Below are 13,953 nucleotides of genomic sequence, written 5' to 3'. Positions count from 1 at the left end.
GAGAGAGAGAGAGTGAGTGTGTGTGTGTGTGTGAGAGAGTGAGTGTGTGTGTGTGTGTGAGAGAGTGAGTGTGTGTGTGTGTGTGTGAGAGAGTGTGTGTAGGTGCGGTTGTTGTCCTCTTTCCTGTAATAAAGGAGTTTTGCTCGTCTGACGCAAGCTTCCTCTGGTTTCTCAATGAAATCATTGAGTGTGCTTTAAAGGAGTCCTATTATGCTTTTTTTTTACTTTTTCAACTTTAGTTAGTCTGTAATGTTGCTGTTTGAGCATAAAAAAGATCTGCTAAGTTACAAAGCTCAAAGTCCACTTCAAAAGGAGATATTTTATCTAACAGAAATCACTTTTTAAAAACTACAACGAACGACTCGTTTGGACTACAACGCATATTTTCCGGGATTTGTGATATCACAAAGATCAACGAATGGGACGAGACCTGGTTGAGCTGCACTAGAGAAGACAACGAGTGTTATCACTATGTCGGAGACACGCTAGCTTTCCCAAGGCCCACACAACACACTGACCAATCACAGCACACGCCGGCCCAGCTGACCAATCACAGCACACGCCGGCCCAGCTGACCAATCACAGCACACGCCGGCCCAGCTGACCAATCACAGCACACGCCGGCCCAGCTGACCAATCACAGCACACGCCGGCCCAGCTGACCAATCACAGCACACGCCGGCCCAGCTGACCAATCACAGCACACGCCGGCCCAGCTGACCAATCACAGCACACGCCGGCCCAGCTGACCAATCACAGCACACGCCGGCCCAGCTGACCAATCACAGCACATTTCATATTTCCTTCATTTGATACAGGAACTATTCGAGCCGTTCATGCCAGACTGGGGAGAGAGGTGTTGTAATAATGAAAAATATGTGGAAAATAATGTTTTTTGAACAACCTAGTATGAGAGCCTGTTCTAGTACACCCCCAAAACAAAATCAAGACTTTGTAAAAGAGCATAATAGGATCCCTTTAAAGAGACTGAAGCAGCGCTCGGTCTCATCTCAGACTCGCTGACGTCTCACACCGCGACCTTTGACCCGTCTCACCCGTCTGACCCCTGCGCTTTCCCTGGAGCCCACACGTATGTTTGTGTGTTTCTGTGGGCTGTGATTTATACTGATGCACGTCCCGTTCCTCAGGCCTGTCAGAGCTCGTCTTGCGCTCGGGCTTGTTTTGACCAATCACAGCGCAGGCCGCTCTGGCCACGCCCTCTTGAGCCGCGTGTAAACACAGGTCGTGCAGGAGCTCATGATCACAGTCTGCACTCATGCGCTTCATCGCTTCATCAATCTGCTGTAAACCATGCCTTCAGGTCTTTGGTGCTGGGAATGCACAACATGGTTTTCCCAGCATTCCTGCGGCGTGTGCTAGTTCAGTCTAATGTTAGCTGTAATGTTCACAGCTCTGAATCTATATAGAAAATTGTATTTATTTATTTTTTTGCACAGTTCTGTTGCTAATCATGAATGCTACAACATATATATTTATGCTTCGCTAAAGATTTACATGCAAATAGAGGCAGAACATTTCTGGTACATTTCCGGAAACTTTCCAGAATTTTTGGAAACTTTTTAGGAAACTTTCAAAAAAGTTTCCAGAAATTTCCCCAAGATTTCTCTGCCGCTTTCCAACCCTAACTGTGAGTTAGCAACTTTAAACATTCATATATGTATAATTAAAAAAAAAATGTATTGCGCAATTCCATTGCTAACTTTTTAATTGGAAATTAGCAACTTTAAATGCTTCAAAACAATCCCATAATTTTATTTATTATTTTTGCGCAGTTTTTTACTAATTGTTTAATTGCAAATCAGCAACCTTACACACACACACACACATATACTGTATACATATGTGTGCATATGTGCAATTTTATGTTTTTGTTTTTTTTGCACGAAGCATTTTGTTGCTAACCATTTAATTGCGAATTAGCAGCTTTGAATGCTAAAAACATGAATTTATTTTTTATGGTGACAGCTGCTGCTCAAATGAAGCGTGTTGGTTCGGCTGTTAGTGATCTCTCTGGCGCAGCATGAATCATGATTGTGGGCTGCTAGCGTGCAGCACAGATTACACTGTAAGCGCGGCTGTTGTATAAGGCAGTGACTCAGCAGCGCTGGGATTATGAGCACTTCCTAATAATAACCTGAATGGCTCTGTGAGCGGCTCAGAGACGGTCATGAGATGCAGGCCTCAGGACACACGGCGAACCCAACACTGCTGCAGCGCTTGTTTTCCTCCAGCACAGCACACGCTCTCACTGCACTGATGCATTCAATATCCCTGATATATAGATATAGATATAGATATGGTGCAGCGTTATACTATTATAGTTTTTATTTATATTTTGAGTTTTTGATTTATTTTCCAGATTTTCTTTCGATTTGAGTTATTTACATTTTTTTTGTAATTTTGTTGTGTTTTGTCATTTTTGTGTGCGTCGTTTTTATTATTATTTTTACATTTCAGTTTCAGTTACTTTATTTCATCTTAAACTAAATAAAAATAGAATTGTTGACTTTTTAATATTTTTTAATATAAACGTTTTTATTTGAAATATTTGATTTTATTTTAGTTAAAGTTTATTTTATTTCAAGTAAAGATTTTCTTTATAGTTTTAGTAAAGTATAATAACCCTGATTTGGCGATTTTAACTTAAGCAAAAACTAAATTTGGGTGATTAATGTGCTGTTTATTTGTTCATTAAGTTTCATAAAGATAGTTCCATAATTTTTTTAATGATTTAAACTTCAATATTAAAAACAGGTTAGTAATTCTGCGAATCAATTAAAAGCTGTGATGCAGCGATTCGTTTGCGTTATAACTCTAAAATGTTTATTGAAGTCTGTGTGACATTTTTATGAATTACTATGTTTTAGTTTTTTCCTTTTTTTTGGGAGCAGATTGGTGGGCTTTCAGTTTTATTGGAAAATCTACTAAATACAATATAAGAAAAGTGTTTTGGTAAAAATATAAATAGCTACATTTCACATAAAACATGTTCAGACATGATTCTTTCTTTCATTCATTTAATGAAAAACTTCAAAAACTTGATTATTTAAAAACCACATTTTTTCCAATTTGTTTTACTTCTTTCTTTAATGATTTTGAATCGTTTAAAATTACTGTTTGGTTGAAATGCAGTGGGAAAAAATTACACTTTAAGCCTACAAACAATATTCAAATTTATATTAAATCTACTAAATAAAATATGAAAATAAAAAAAGCTAATTAAATATAAAACAATACATAAATGTAAATATAAAGAGGTAAATATTGCTGTTTCATGCTATATAAGTACATATGAATACAAATGTTCAAATGTGATTCTTCCTTTCATACATTTAATGAAAAACATTGTGAAAACTTGCCATGATTATTTAAAACTAAATTTTTACTGTATTTTGCTTCTTCCTTTAATGATGTTTACAATCACTGTTTAGTAAACAATGTACGCTTTTAAGCCGATTTTCAGATTTTCATTTCAAAATACATAACTATCCAGATTTATATCAAATATCCTCAAAAGGCTGAAAAATATTGCAATTTTACGTTGTGTTTTCAAGCCCAGTCCGAGCTAAAAAGTGCTGAAATTTGTACTGGTGACTGATGTATGTTAAACTTCAGTGTCCTTGTTTCTCTCTGCGTCTCAGGTCAGCTCAGCTGCATCTCGCTCCCGCGTCACGAGGAGGACTATCTGCAGAATGTGGTCGGGAGCGCCCCCTACATCCTCGTCCTGGGCCAGGACTGTTCGGCCCGATACCAGCTGCTCAACTGCCTGCTGGGAGAGAGGCTCCTCCCCCTGGGCTCGGAGGTGGGCGGGGCCTGTGGGCCGGAGGGCGGGGCCTGCAGGAGGAGGAAGCTGTGCTTCACGCACGGCCGTCAGACGCGCTTGAGCCTGGCGCTGCCGGGGCAGTATGAGCTGGTGCATCAGCTGGCGGCTCACTGCGGACGCTGGGACACGGTGCCATGCGAGGATCTGGAGATCCAGGAGTGCGAGGATCCCGCGCAGCGATTGGCCGAGCTGGAGATCACGCTCCATCACGCGCTGCTGCAGGTCAGGGGCGGCGGAGCTCGCATCGTTTCTCTCAAAAACAAAAACAAATGGGATTTGATTCTGTGAGATGAGTTTGTTTTTGCAGGAACATCAATCAGTTTCTCTTCTCTCCTTTCCTGGTGTTTATGTAACCCTGCTCTGTGGGTCTGGTGCACTTCACATGACCACCAGTGAAAAAAAGGGCACTGGTTGCTGCTATGATGATGTGTGCATCTCCATGGCGACGGGAAAACTGTATCTCCTATAAATACTTGGATTCAGTCACGGCTGGATTCCTTTCTTTCATTAGTTTGTTTGTTTTCATGACTGAAAAGAGTTTGAATTGGGTTCAGATCTCTTAGATCAGACTCAAATTAGACTCTGATTAGTCTAATCACACTCTAAACAAACGCTTTCAAACTCTGGTCAGTTTTAGTTCAGTGTCATAACTGACTCAGATCAGATCTATTTTAAATTTGGATGAGACTACAAATAAGTCATACCAAGCTCTTGAATCAGTCACAAATCAGACTCAGCCGTGGATCAGATTGGATCAGATTCTGATCAGCCTAAAGCACTCAGTCTGCTATCAAAGTCAAATCAGTTTTGCGTCAGACTTATTAGGTCTTGGATCAGATGCAAATCAGGCTTCAGTTTGTCTAAGATTAGTGTCAAATCAGACTTAGATCAGTGTGAGATCAGACTCTCCGACTCAGATTAGTTTCAGATCTGTCTTGAATCAGACTAAACCTCAGATGGGACTCCAATCAGAATTCAGATCAAATTGTGTTTTAATTTGTCTTGAATCAGACTAGGCCTTGGATGGAACTCAAATCAGAGTCAAATCAGTTTCTTGTCAGACTCATTAAAGTCTTAAATAGGTTGCAAATCAGACAGTTTTAGATCTGTTACAAATCAAAGATTCCCGTTAGTCTAAAAACACTCAGATCAGTCTGGTATCAAACTGTCAAATCATAGATTAAACTCTGATCCTGCTCAGATTAGTTTCAGATCTATCTTGAATCAGACTCAACCTCAAATGGGCCTTAAATCAGAGTCAGACCAGTTTTGCGTCAGACTCATTAAGGTCTGGATTTGGTTGCAAATCAGACTCGGATTACTTTAGTCAAAGTCAGATCAGCCTCAAATCAGACTCGGATCACTTTAGACTAAATCAGATCAGCCTCAAATCAGACTCAGATCACTTTAGTCTAAGTCAGATCAGCCTCAAATCAGACTCAGATCACTTTAGTCTAAATCAGATCAGACTCGGATCACTTTAGTCTAAGCCAGATCAGCCTCAAATCAGACTCAGATCACTTTAGTCTAAATCAAATCAGCCTCAGATCACTTTAGTCTAAGTCAGATCAGCTTCAAATCAGACACAGATCACTTTAGACTAAGTCAGATCAGCCTCAAATCAGACACAGATCACTTTAGACTAAATCAGATCAGCCTCAAATCAGTCACAAATCAGACTCAGCCGTGGATCAGATTGGATCAGATTCTGATCAGCCTAAAGCACTCAGTCTGCTATCAAAGTCAAATCAGTTTTGCGTCAGACTTATTAGGTCTTGGATCAGATGCAAATCAGGCTTCAGTTTGTCTAAGATTAGTGTCAAATCAGACTTAGATCAGTGTGAGATCAGACTCTCCGACTCAGATTAGTTTCAGATCTGTCTTGAATCAGACTAAACCTCAGATGGGACTCCAATCAGAATTCAGATCAAATTGTGTTTTAATTTGTCTTGAATCAGACTAGGCCTTGGATGGAACTCAAATCAGAGTCAAATCAGTTTCTTGTCAGACTCATTAAAGTCTTAAATAGGTTGCAAATCAGACAGTTTTAGATCTGTTACAAATCAAAGATTCCCGTTAGTCTAAAAACACTCAGATCAGTCTGGTATCAAACTGTCAAATCATAGATTAAACTCTGATCCTGCTCAGATTAGTTTCAGATCTATCTTGAATCAGACTCAACCTCAAATGGGCCTTAAATCAGAGTCAGACCAGTTTTGCGTCAGACTCATTAAGGTCTGGATTTGGTTGCAAATCAGACTCGGATTACTTTAGTCAAAGTCAGATCAGCCTCAAATCAGACTCGGATCACTTTAGACTAAATCAGATCAGCCTCAAATCAGACTCAGATCACTTTAGTCTAAATCAGATCAGACTCGGATCACTTTAGTCTAAGCCAGATCAGCCTCAAATCAGACTCAGATCACTTTAGTCTAAATCAAATCAGCCTCAGATCACTTTAGTCTAAGTCAGATCAGCTTCAAATCAGACACAGATCACTTTAGACTAAGTCAGATCAGCCTCAAATCAGACACAGATCACTTTAGACTAAATCAGATCAGCCTCAAATCAGACTCAGATCACTTTAGACTAAATCAGATCAGCCTCAAATTGGACTCAGATCACTTTAGACTAAGTCAGATCAGCCTCAAATCAGACACAGATCACTTTAGACTAAATCAGATCAGCCTCAAATCAGACTCAGATCACTTTAGACTAAATCAGATCAGCCTCAAATCGGACTCAGATCACTTTAGACTAAGTCAGATCAGCCTCAAATCAGACACAGATCACTTAAGACTAAATCAGATCAGCCTAAAATCAGACTCAGATCACTTTAGACTAAGTCAGACTCAGTTTTGGACCAGTTACAGACTCAGATGGAGGTCTCGGATCAGACTCAAACAGTGTGTTTGTCTCAGTCAGGTTTTTCTGCATGATTCTCTCTTGCGGTTTAAGTGTTTGCCGTCACGCACACATCTGCTAGAATCACGTCTGCTCTCAAATGAACCCCGTCTGTTTTCGATCCGTGCACACACGTTAGGACAGAGACGTTAATTAGCGCGGATCCCAGAGTGTACGCTGACGGTGGGCAGTGAAATTCCTGCTAAAGCACACGCACACATGCGCGGCTGGCATGTTTGAGGTGTTTGAATCAGATCTTTGTTGGGCTCAGGTCTGATGGGCTCCGGCGGCTGTGTTTGCAGGCCATCTTTGTTCCAGAGAGACTCGAGCGCTCTATGGCTGTTGTGTCAGAGACGGCGCTGACTGACTCTATTGTGCTTGTGTGCTAGCGCTCTTTATTCTCTCTCTGACGCGCCCGCTGCGGATTAACCATACAGTTGAACTTTGACCCGCCGTGTCTAATATTTCTTGAACAGATTCCCAGAGGAACACACTGCTTTATCAGGAGAAACGCTTCTCACCGACACAAGCCTGATTTCACACTGCGTTCAGGGTTCCCACGCTCGAGTCTGACTTCCAGGCCTAAGCCAAAAGAAATCAGAAATGTCTGTAATTAATATATTGCTTTCTAATATGCAATGGCATTTTAATAAATCTCTGCAAAAAGACTTTATCCAAAAAATCTTTATCCAGTAAGCAAAAGTGTCTGGAAATATATTGTCTAAAACACATAAAGTACTTTTTTGACGTTTTAACGCAATTTTATTTAAGCAAATTTTTACACTGTTTTTTGTTTTAGTCATACTTTGTTTTGTCATAATTAAAAGGATATTTTGTTCTTTTGCAAATATTTTGTCATGCCATTCATTCATCAACATTATTTTAATTGCGGAGCATGTTGGCCATTTAATTGACCAAACATTTAAACATATTTTAATATATATTTTTATATTTTTTATATGTATGTTAATATAATTTTTTTAATTTTTTATCATGTGTCAAAACAAAATCCAACATGTGAAAACATCATATCAGGTCATATTTATTCATTTTTAGGCAGTTTTACACTAATTTTAGTTGACAAATTATGTCTTAATGTACAGAAATGTTGACCAAATTTAATTGACCAAATGTTAAAATGTAATTTATTACATTTAATTGACCATTTTAGTATAATATTGTAATTACATTTTTAATCACTGATTTCTTTTTCATATTTGAATACTGAATATTTACAAAAGAAGAAAATATCCTTTCAATTATGACAGAAAAAAAGTATGATTAAAACAAAAAGCAGTGTAACAATTTGCATGAATAAACATTTGAATATATTAATATGCATGTATTATATTACTTGAAACATGCATCGATATGTAACATAACTGTAATGAGCTAATGGCGTGTGTTGTGTCCAGGAGGTGAAGATCATGGTGCTCCCGTGCCGCGGCGTGCAGCCAGTGGAGGAGGCTCTGGAGGACTGCAGGCGCGGCATCCTTCCCATCATCCTCTACGCCGTCAGTAAGGACTCGCTGAGCGCCGAGCAGGTGAGCGACCTGCAGAAGGTGCACGAGACGCTGCCGTTCCCCGTCTGCTTCGTCCGGGCCCCCAGCGGCCCCTCGGACCCCGAGCCGTCCCCCGGCGCCCTCTACAGGCAGCTGCTGTCTCTGGAGCTCGTGGGCGGAGCGGCGGGAAACTGCGCCTGCGGGGCTCCGGCACAGACGCAGAGCATTGTGGGAGAGAGTCTGGAGCGTCTGCAGCGTGTGCTGGGGCCCTTCACTCGACAGCTGCTGCAGAGCCAACAGGTGGAGGCCGCGACGCTGCTGAACGCCGTCCACTGCCGCTGCCTCGACCTCTTCATCAACCAGGTGACGCTGCTACACTCATCCAGCAGAGAGCGCTAGCACATTACAACGCATTCCTGCTTCACACACACTAGACTTCTGTTTCTCGTCAGCGCTGTGAATCCTTAGAAATAAAATGCATCTAAATATTTATGTTTTCAACATTGATAACAATCAGAAATGTGCAGATCAGCATATTATACTGATTTCTGAAGATCATGTGACACTGAAGACTGGAGGAATGATGCTGAAAATACAGCTGCGCATCACAGAAATACATTACAGTTTAACAGAGATTCACAGAGAACACAGCTGTTTTACATTTTAATAATATTACACAATTTTTACAGTATTTTTGATCAAATAAACACAGCCTTGGTGAGCAGAAGAGACTTCTTTCAGAAACATTTGAGCACTAATGTAGTTGCTACTGGATTTGGAAACGTTTTGCTAAATGTTTTGTGTCTCGCATAAAATACATCAGGGATATATCACATATAAGAAGAAACAAAGGGTTAAATTTCATCGTGTTGCAGCGTTTGATTTAAAAAATGTTTTAGGAAAGACGATAAAATTAGTGATAAAATACGTAATAAAAACCAGTGATTTAAAATGTAATTTCGCTTTTCTAATGAAAAAACTAAACTAAAAACAAACTAAACTGAAATGACAAATTGAAGATAAATAGAGAAATAAAATAAGCAGCAACTATCTGAAATAAAATGTATTTCACAGGATTTAATCATGTTAGTTCATTTCAACATTTGTGACCCTGGAGCACCAAACCAAGTGATATTTTATATATTTATATATAATAACATGTAGCAAGTTGTCCAAATGAAGTTCTTAGCAATGCATATTACTAATCAAACATTAAGTTTTGATATATTTATGGTAGGAAATTTACAAAATATCTTCATGGAACATGATCTTTACTTAATATCCTAATGATTTTTGGCATAAAAGAGAAATGTATAATTGTGTCCCATACAATGTATTGTTGGCTATTGCTACAAATATCCCCCAGCGACTTAACACTGCTTCTGTGCTGCAGGGACACAGATGACAAGTTTTAGTTTTTTTTTAATTTGAAAAACAATTAAGGTTTAAATCATTAGTCATTTTTATATTCAATATTCATTGTCCTTTCTAAAACATTATTAAAATCAAGAGCTGCATCTGATTTTAAGATGAACTAGATAAAAAAGTTTGTCAAGGCAAACTTTAGGTTAAGCAGCTGTAAAAGCCTGAAGTTTGGAAATGTAGGTAGATTCGATAGATGTTGATAACATGTTTCTATCATGATTAGCATGTTTTTAACATGATTAGCCTGTTACTAGCATATTGCTGGCATGATTAGCATGTTAATAGCATGTTGCTAGCATGATTAACAAGTAACTAGCATGTTGTTAGCATGATTAGCAAAGTGACTAGCATGTTATTAACATGGCTAGCAAGTGACTAGCATGTTGTTAGCATTTTTCTAGCATGATTAACATGTTACTAACATGTTGTTTGCATGATTAGCAAGTGACTAACATGTCGTTAGCATGATTAGCAAGTGACTAGCCTGTTTCTAGCATGATTAGCATGTTACTAGCATGTTGATAGCATGTCGTTAACATGATTAGCAAGTTAATAGCCTGTCGCTAACATTTTGTTAGCATGTTGCTAGCATTTTGTTAGCATGATTACCAAGTAACTAGCATGTTTCTATCATGAATAACATTTTACTAGCATGATTCGCGTGTTGTTAGCATTATTAGCAAGTGACTAGCCTGTTTCTAGCATGATTCGCATGTTGTTAGCATGGCTAGCAAGTGACTAGCCTGTTTCTAGCATGATTAGCATGTTACTAGAATGTTTGCTAGCATTTCACTAGCATGATTAACAAGTTAATAGCATGTCGCTAGCATGATTAGCAAGTTACTAGCATGTCGTTAGCATGTTTCTAGCATGATTAGTATGTTACTAACATGTTGCTAGCATGTTGTTAGCATGATTAGCAAGTAACTAGCATTTTATTAGCATGCCTAGCAAGTGACTAACCTGTTGTTAGCATGTTTCTAGCATGAATAGCATGATTCGCATGTTGTTGGCATGATTAGCAAGTGACTAGCATGTTATTAGCATGACTAGCAAGTGACTAGCCTGTTGTTAGCATGTTTCTAGCATGATTAGCAAGTAACTAACATGTGTTTTTGATAAGCTACAATCTAGAAATGCTGAGTAATGTTGGCGAGCGTTTGTCGCGCAGGCGTTCGACATGCAGAGGGATCTTCAGATCACGCCGCGGCGGCTGGAGTACACTCGAGAGAAGGAGGGCGAGCTCTTCAGCTCTCTGATGGCCATCGCCAACCGCAAGCAGGAGGAGATGAAGGACATGATCGTGGAGACGCTGAGCGGCATGAAGGAGCAGCTGCTGGAGGACGCCGCCAACCTGCACTTCACAGGTCAGAGGTCAGAGGTCAACCTCGCCGCGCGGTTCATTCGGGTGCGCTCTGGATTTACGTCCAGTGTGCGGTTTCACTTTAGTGTAGTTTGCGTTCAGTCGTCGTTTTCATTAGCAGAAACCTTTTTACTTTTTATTGTTTCAATATAGTTTATTTTGATTCCGTCGTTATTTTTAGTTTAGTTTGAGTTTTTTCATCAGAAAAACAAAATTACATTTTCCGTCAATTTAGCTTTTATTTCTATTTTTTTCATTCTGCCATTAGTTTTTTTTTCTAATTAAAAAACTTTTAATCATTTTAAATCATTGATAATTTAGCTTTTGTTTTTTATTAGTTTTACAGATTTTGTCAAATCATTAGAAAAAGTCTTAAATGATTGCTATTATGTTATTGATTTAGCGTCTGTTTTTATGTTTAATTATTTTTCAGTTAGTCATGTAGATTTCATGAAGGTGTTTGTTTACATTGTTAGTTCATGCTTTAATGGGCAAAATAAGAGTTCATTGTTTGTTTGTTGTTGCCATAGCAACCGTGGCAGGAGCTCATTTGCATTTAAAGAGACAGACACGAAAAGCAGCTTACAGCATGTTAACTTCCCCTTTACTAGCGTGTGTGTGTGTGTGTGTGTGTGTGTGGTTCTGCTGTGGTCAAACGTGACTCTCTGTGTGTGTGTGTGTGTGTGTGTGTGTGTGTGTGTGTGTGTGGGGGGTTCTGCTGTGGTCAAACGTGACTCTCTGTGTGTGTGTGTGTGTGTGTTCAGACATCATCATGTCGTCTAACGGTGAGCCGGTGAGCTCGAAGGACATTAAGATGTGCATCAGTCAGATCCAGGACCTGATCGTGGTGCGACTCAATCAGGCTGTGGCTAATAAACTGACCAGCTCAGTGGACTACCTGAGAGAGAGCTTCGTGGGGACACTGGAGAGATGCCTGGGCAGTCTAGAGAAGAACACAGCCGAGTCCTCCAGCAACGTCACCTCCAACCACCTCAAACAGGTGCAACACACACACACACACACACACTCATACACACACACACACCCCACACACACACACTCACACACACACACACACGCTCACACACACACACACACACACACACACTCATACACACACACACACACTTAATTTTGATTTAATTGCTTTTCAAAAAATATATATATACGTAATATACAGTATGTTATGTAATATACAGCAATATTAATTGTCATTTTTTATGTTAATATTTATTTTTTCATTAATTTTAATGTTATAATTAACTATCATGTTTAAGTAGAGTGTTTAATATTTAATTTTCATATTTTGTTAATATTTCATAGTTCATTAATTTTAATTTTATAATTGTACAATTTATAATATCAAGCATATAAGAAATATACAGCATGTTTAATAGTTAATATTTAATTGTTGCAATTTTGCCAATATGTAATATTAAATTAATTTTAACTTTATAATTATATATAACATAATATTTAAGCAAAATACAGTAATACACCGTATCTACAGTATATGAAGTAATATACAGTAATTAAAGATAAAAATAATATTTGGTAATATTCAATTAAAATAATTTTCTATATGTAGTATCTAAGTAATATACAGTGAACATTTATATTCATTAACTTGGTATATTAATTAATTTCATATATATACATATAATATACAGTATGCTAAGTAGTATAAAGTTTTTGTATAATTTTTTAATTATATATATATAGATATGTAGTAATATACAGTAAGTTGAATTAATTTGAATATAGTAGTAGTAGTAGTATAGTAGGATACAGTAATATTTAATTGTCATATTTTGTAAATATTTCATTATTTGTAATTTTGTAATGATATATAATTACATGTCGAATGCAGCACTGTTTAACACTGCCAGGCTCAGACGCTGGCGTGTTGGTTCTCAGTGCTGTGGTCAATCTCTGCTGTGTGCTCAGATCCTGAACGCAGCGTATCACGTGGAGGTGACCTTCCACTCGGGCTCCTCCGTCACCAGGCTCTTCTGGGAGCAGATCAAGCAGGTAGGTTACCCAGAATGCCCTGCGCTGGCGTGTCAGCTGCGGCGGCTGACGCTCGTCTCTCCTCAGATCATCCACCGCATCACGTGGGTCAATCCTCCGTCCGTCTCGGCCGAGTGGAAGCGCAAGGTCGCGCAGGACGCCATCGAGAGCCTGAGCGCCGCCAAACTGGCCAAGAGCATCTGCTCTCAGTTCAGGACCCGACTCAACAGCTCCCACGAGGCCTTCGCCGCCTCGCTCCGACAGGTCAGTGCCTTCACACTCTCACCGCTTTAGTGCTCGCTTCACTCTCCTGGAGTTCATTCTTTGTCATCTGTGTCCCTGCAGCACAAAAGCAGTGTTAAGTCGCTGGGGATTTTCTCAATATTTAGATTTTTTTGCACCCTCAGATTCCAGATTTTCAAATATTGTTCTATCCTAACAAACCATACATCACTGGAAAGATTATTTATTCAGCTTTTGACCAGTATGAGGTTCATATTTATGTGGTTCAGGGTCAGATTTGTTCTTTATTTGACTTTATTTTAATCCAAACAAAGGACTTAAAGCTCTGAAAGTGTTCATGGTGTTGAAATACTTGAAGGCCACAAGCCACTGTTTTCACTCACATTTTTGTAATGAATAAATTAAATTTGATTTAATTGTAATAAAAATAGGACTTATTATTTGTATTAGTTGTAGTTTTTATTATTTAATTCATGTTTAGAGTTCATTAAAGTTTTAGTTTACTTTAATATTAAAATTATAATAATATTTTAATATTTAAAATGTAACGTCTTTATATTTTAATGTTAATATTTAATATATTTTAATGTTTACATTTTATATTAATATATTGTATATTACATTATTACCATTATTACGCACACACATATATATAAATATAC

The 13,953-nt window shown here is 38.6% G+C and overlaps 1 protein-coding gene across 1 annotated transcript in view; it reads left to right on the top strand.

The window, feature by feature from the left end:
- The window catches only part of LOC107569761 (dual serine/threonine and tyrosine protein kinase-like), a 21,142-nt gene that overhangs the window by 2,932 nt on the left and 4,257 nt on the right, over nt 1-13,953 (top strand). The window contains exons 2-7 of the mRNA XM_016255918.1: nt 3,663-4,066; nt 8,164-8,613; nt 10,847-11,042; nt 11,803-12,038; nt 12,986-13,069; nt 13,136-13,312. Of these exons, the coding sequence (XP_016111404.1) occupies nt 3,663-4,066; nt 8,164-8,613; nt 10,847-11,042; nt 11,803-12,038; nt 12,986-13,069; nt 13,136-13,312 (1,547 nt within the window). The remainder of the gene's footprint in view (nt 1-3,662; nt 4,067-8,163; nt 8,614-10,846; nt 11,043-11,802; nt 12,039-12,985; nt 13,070-13,135; nt 13,313-13,953) is intronic.

Source organism: Sinocyclocheilus grahami, unplaced genomic scaffold, assembly GCF_001515645.1.
Source record: "Sinocyclocheilus grahami isolate Dianchi unplaced genomic scaffold, SAMN03320097.WGS_v1.1 scaffold1378.1, whole genome shotgun sequence".
NCBI classification, from domain to species: Eukaryota; Metazoa; Chordata; class Actinopteri; order Cypriniformes; family Cyprinidae; genus Sinocyclocheilus; species Sinocyclocheilus grahami.
This window is presented reverse-complemented; position numbering and strand designations above follow the sequence as displayed.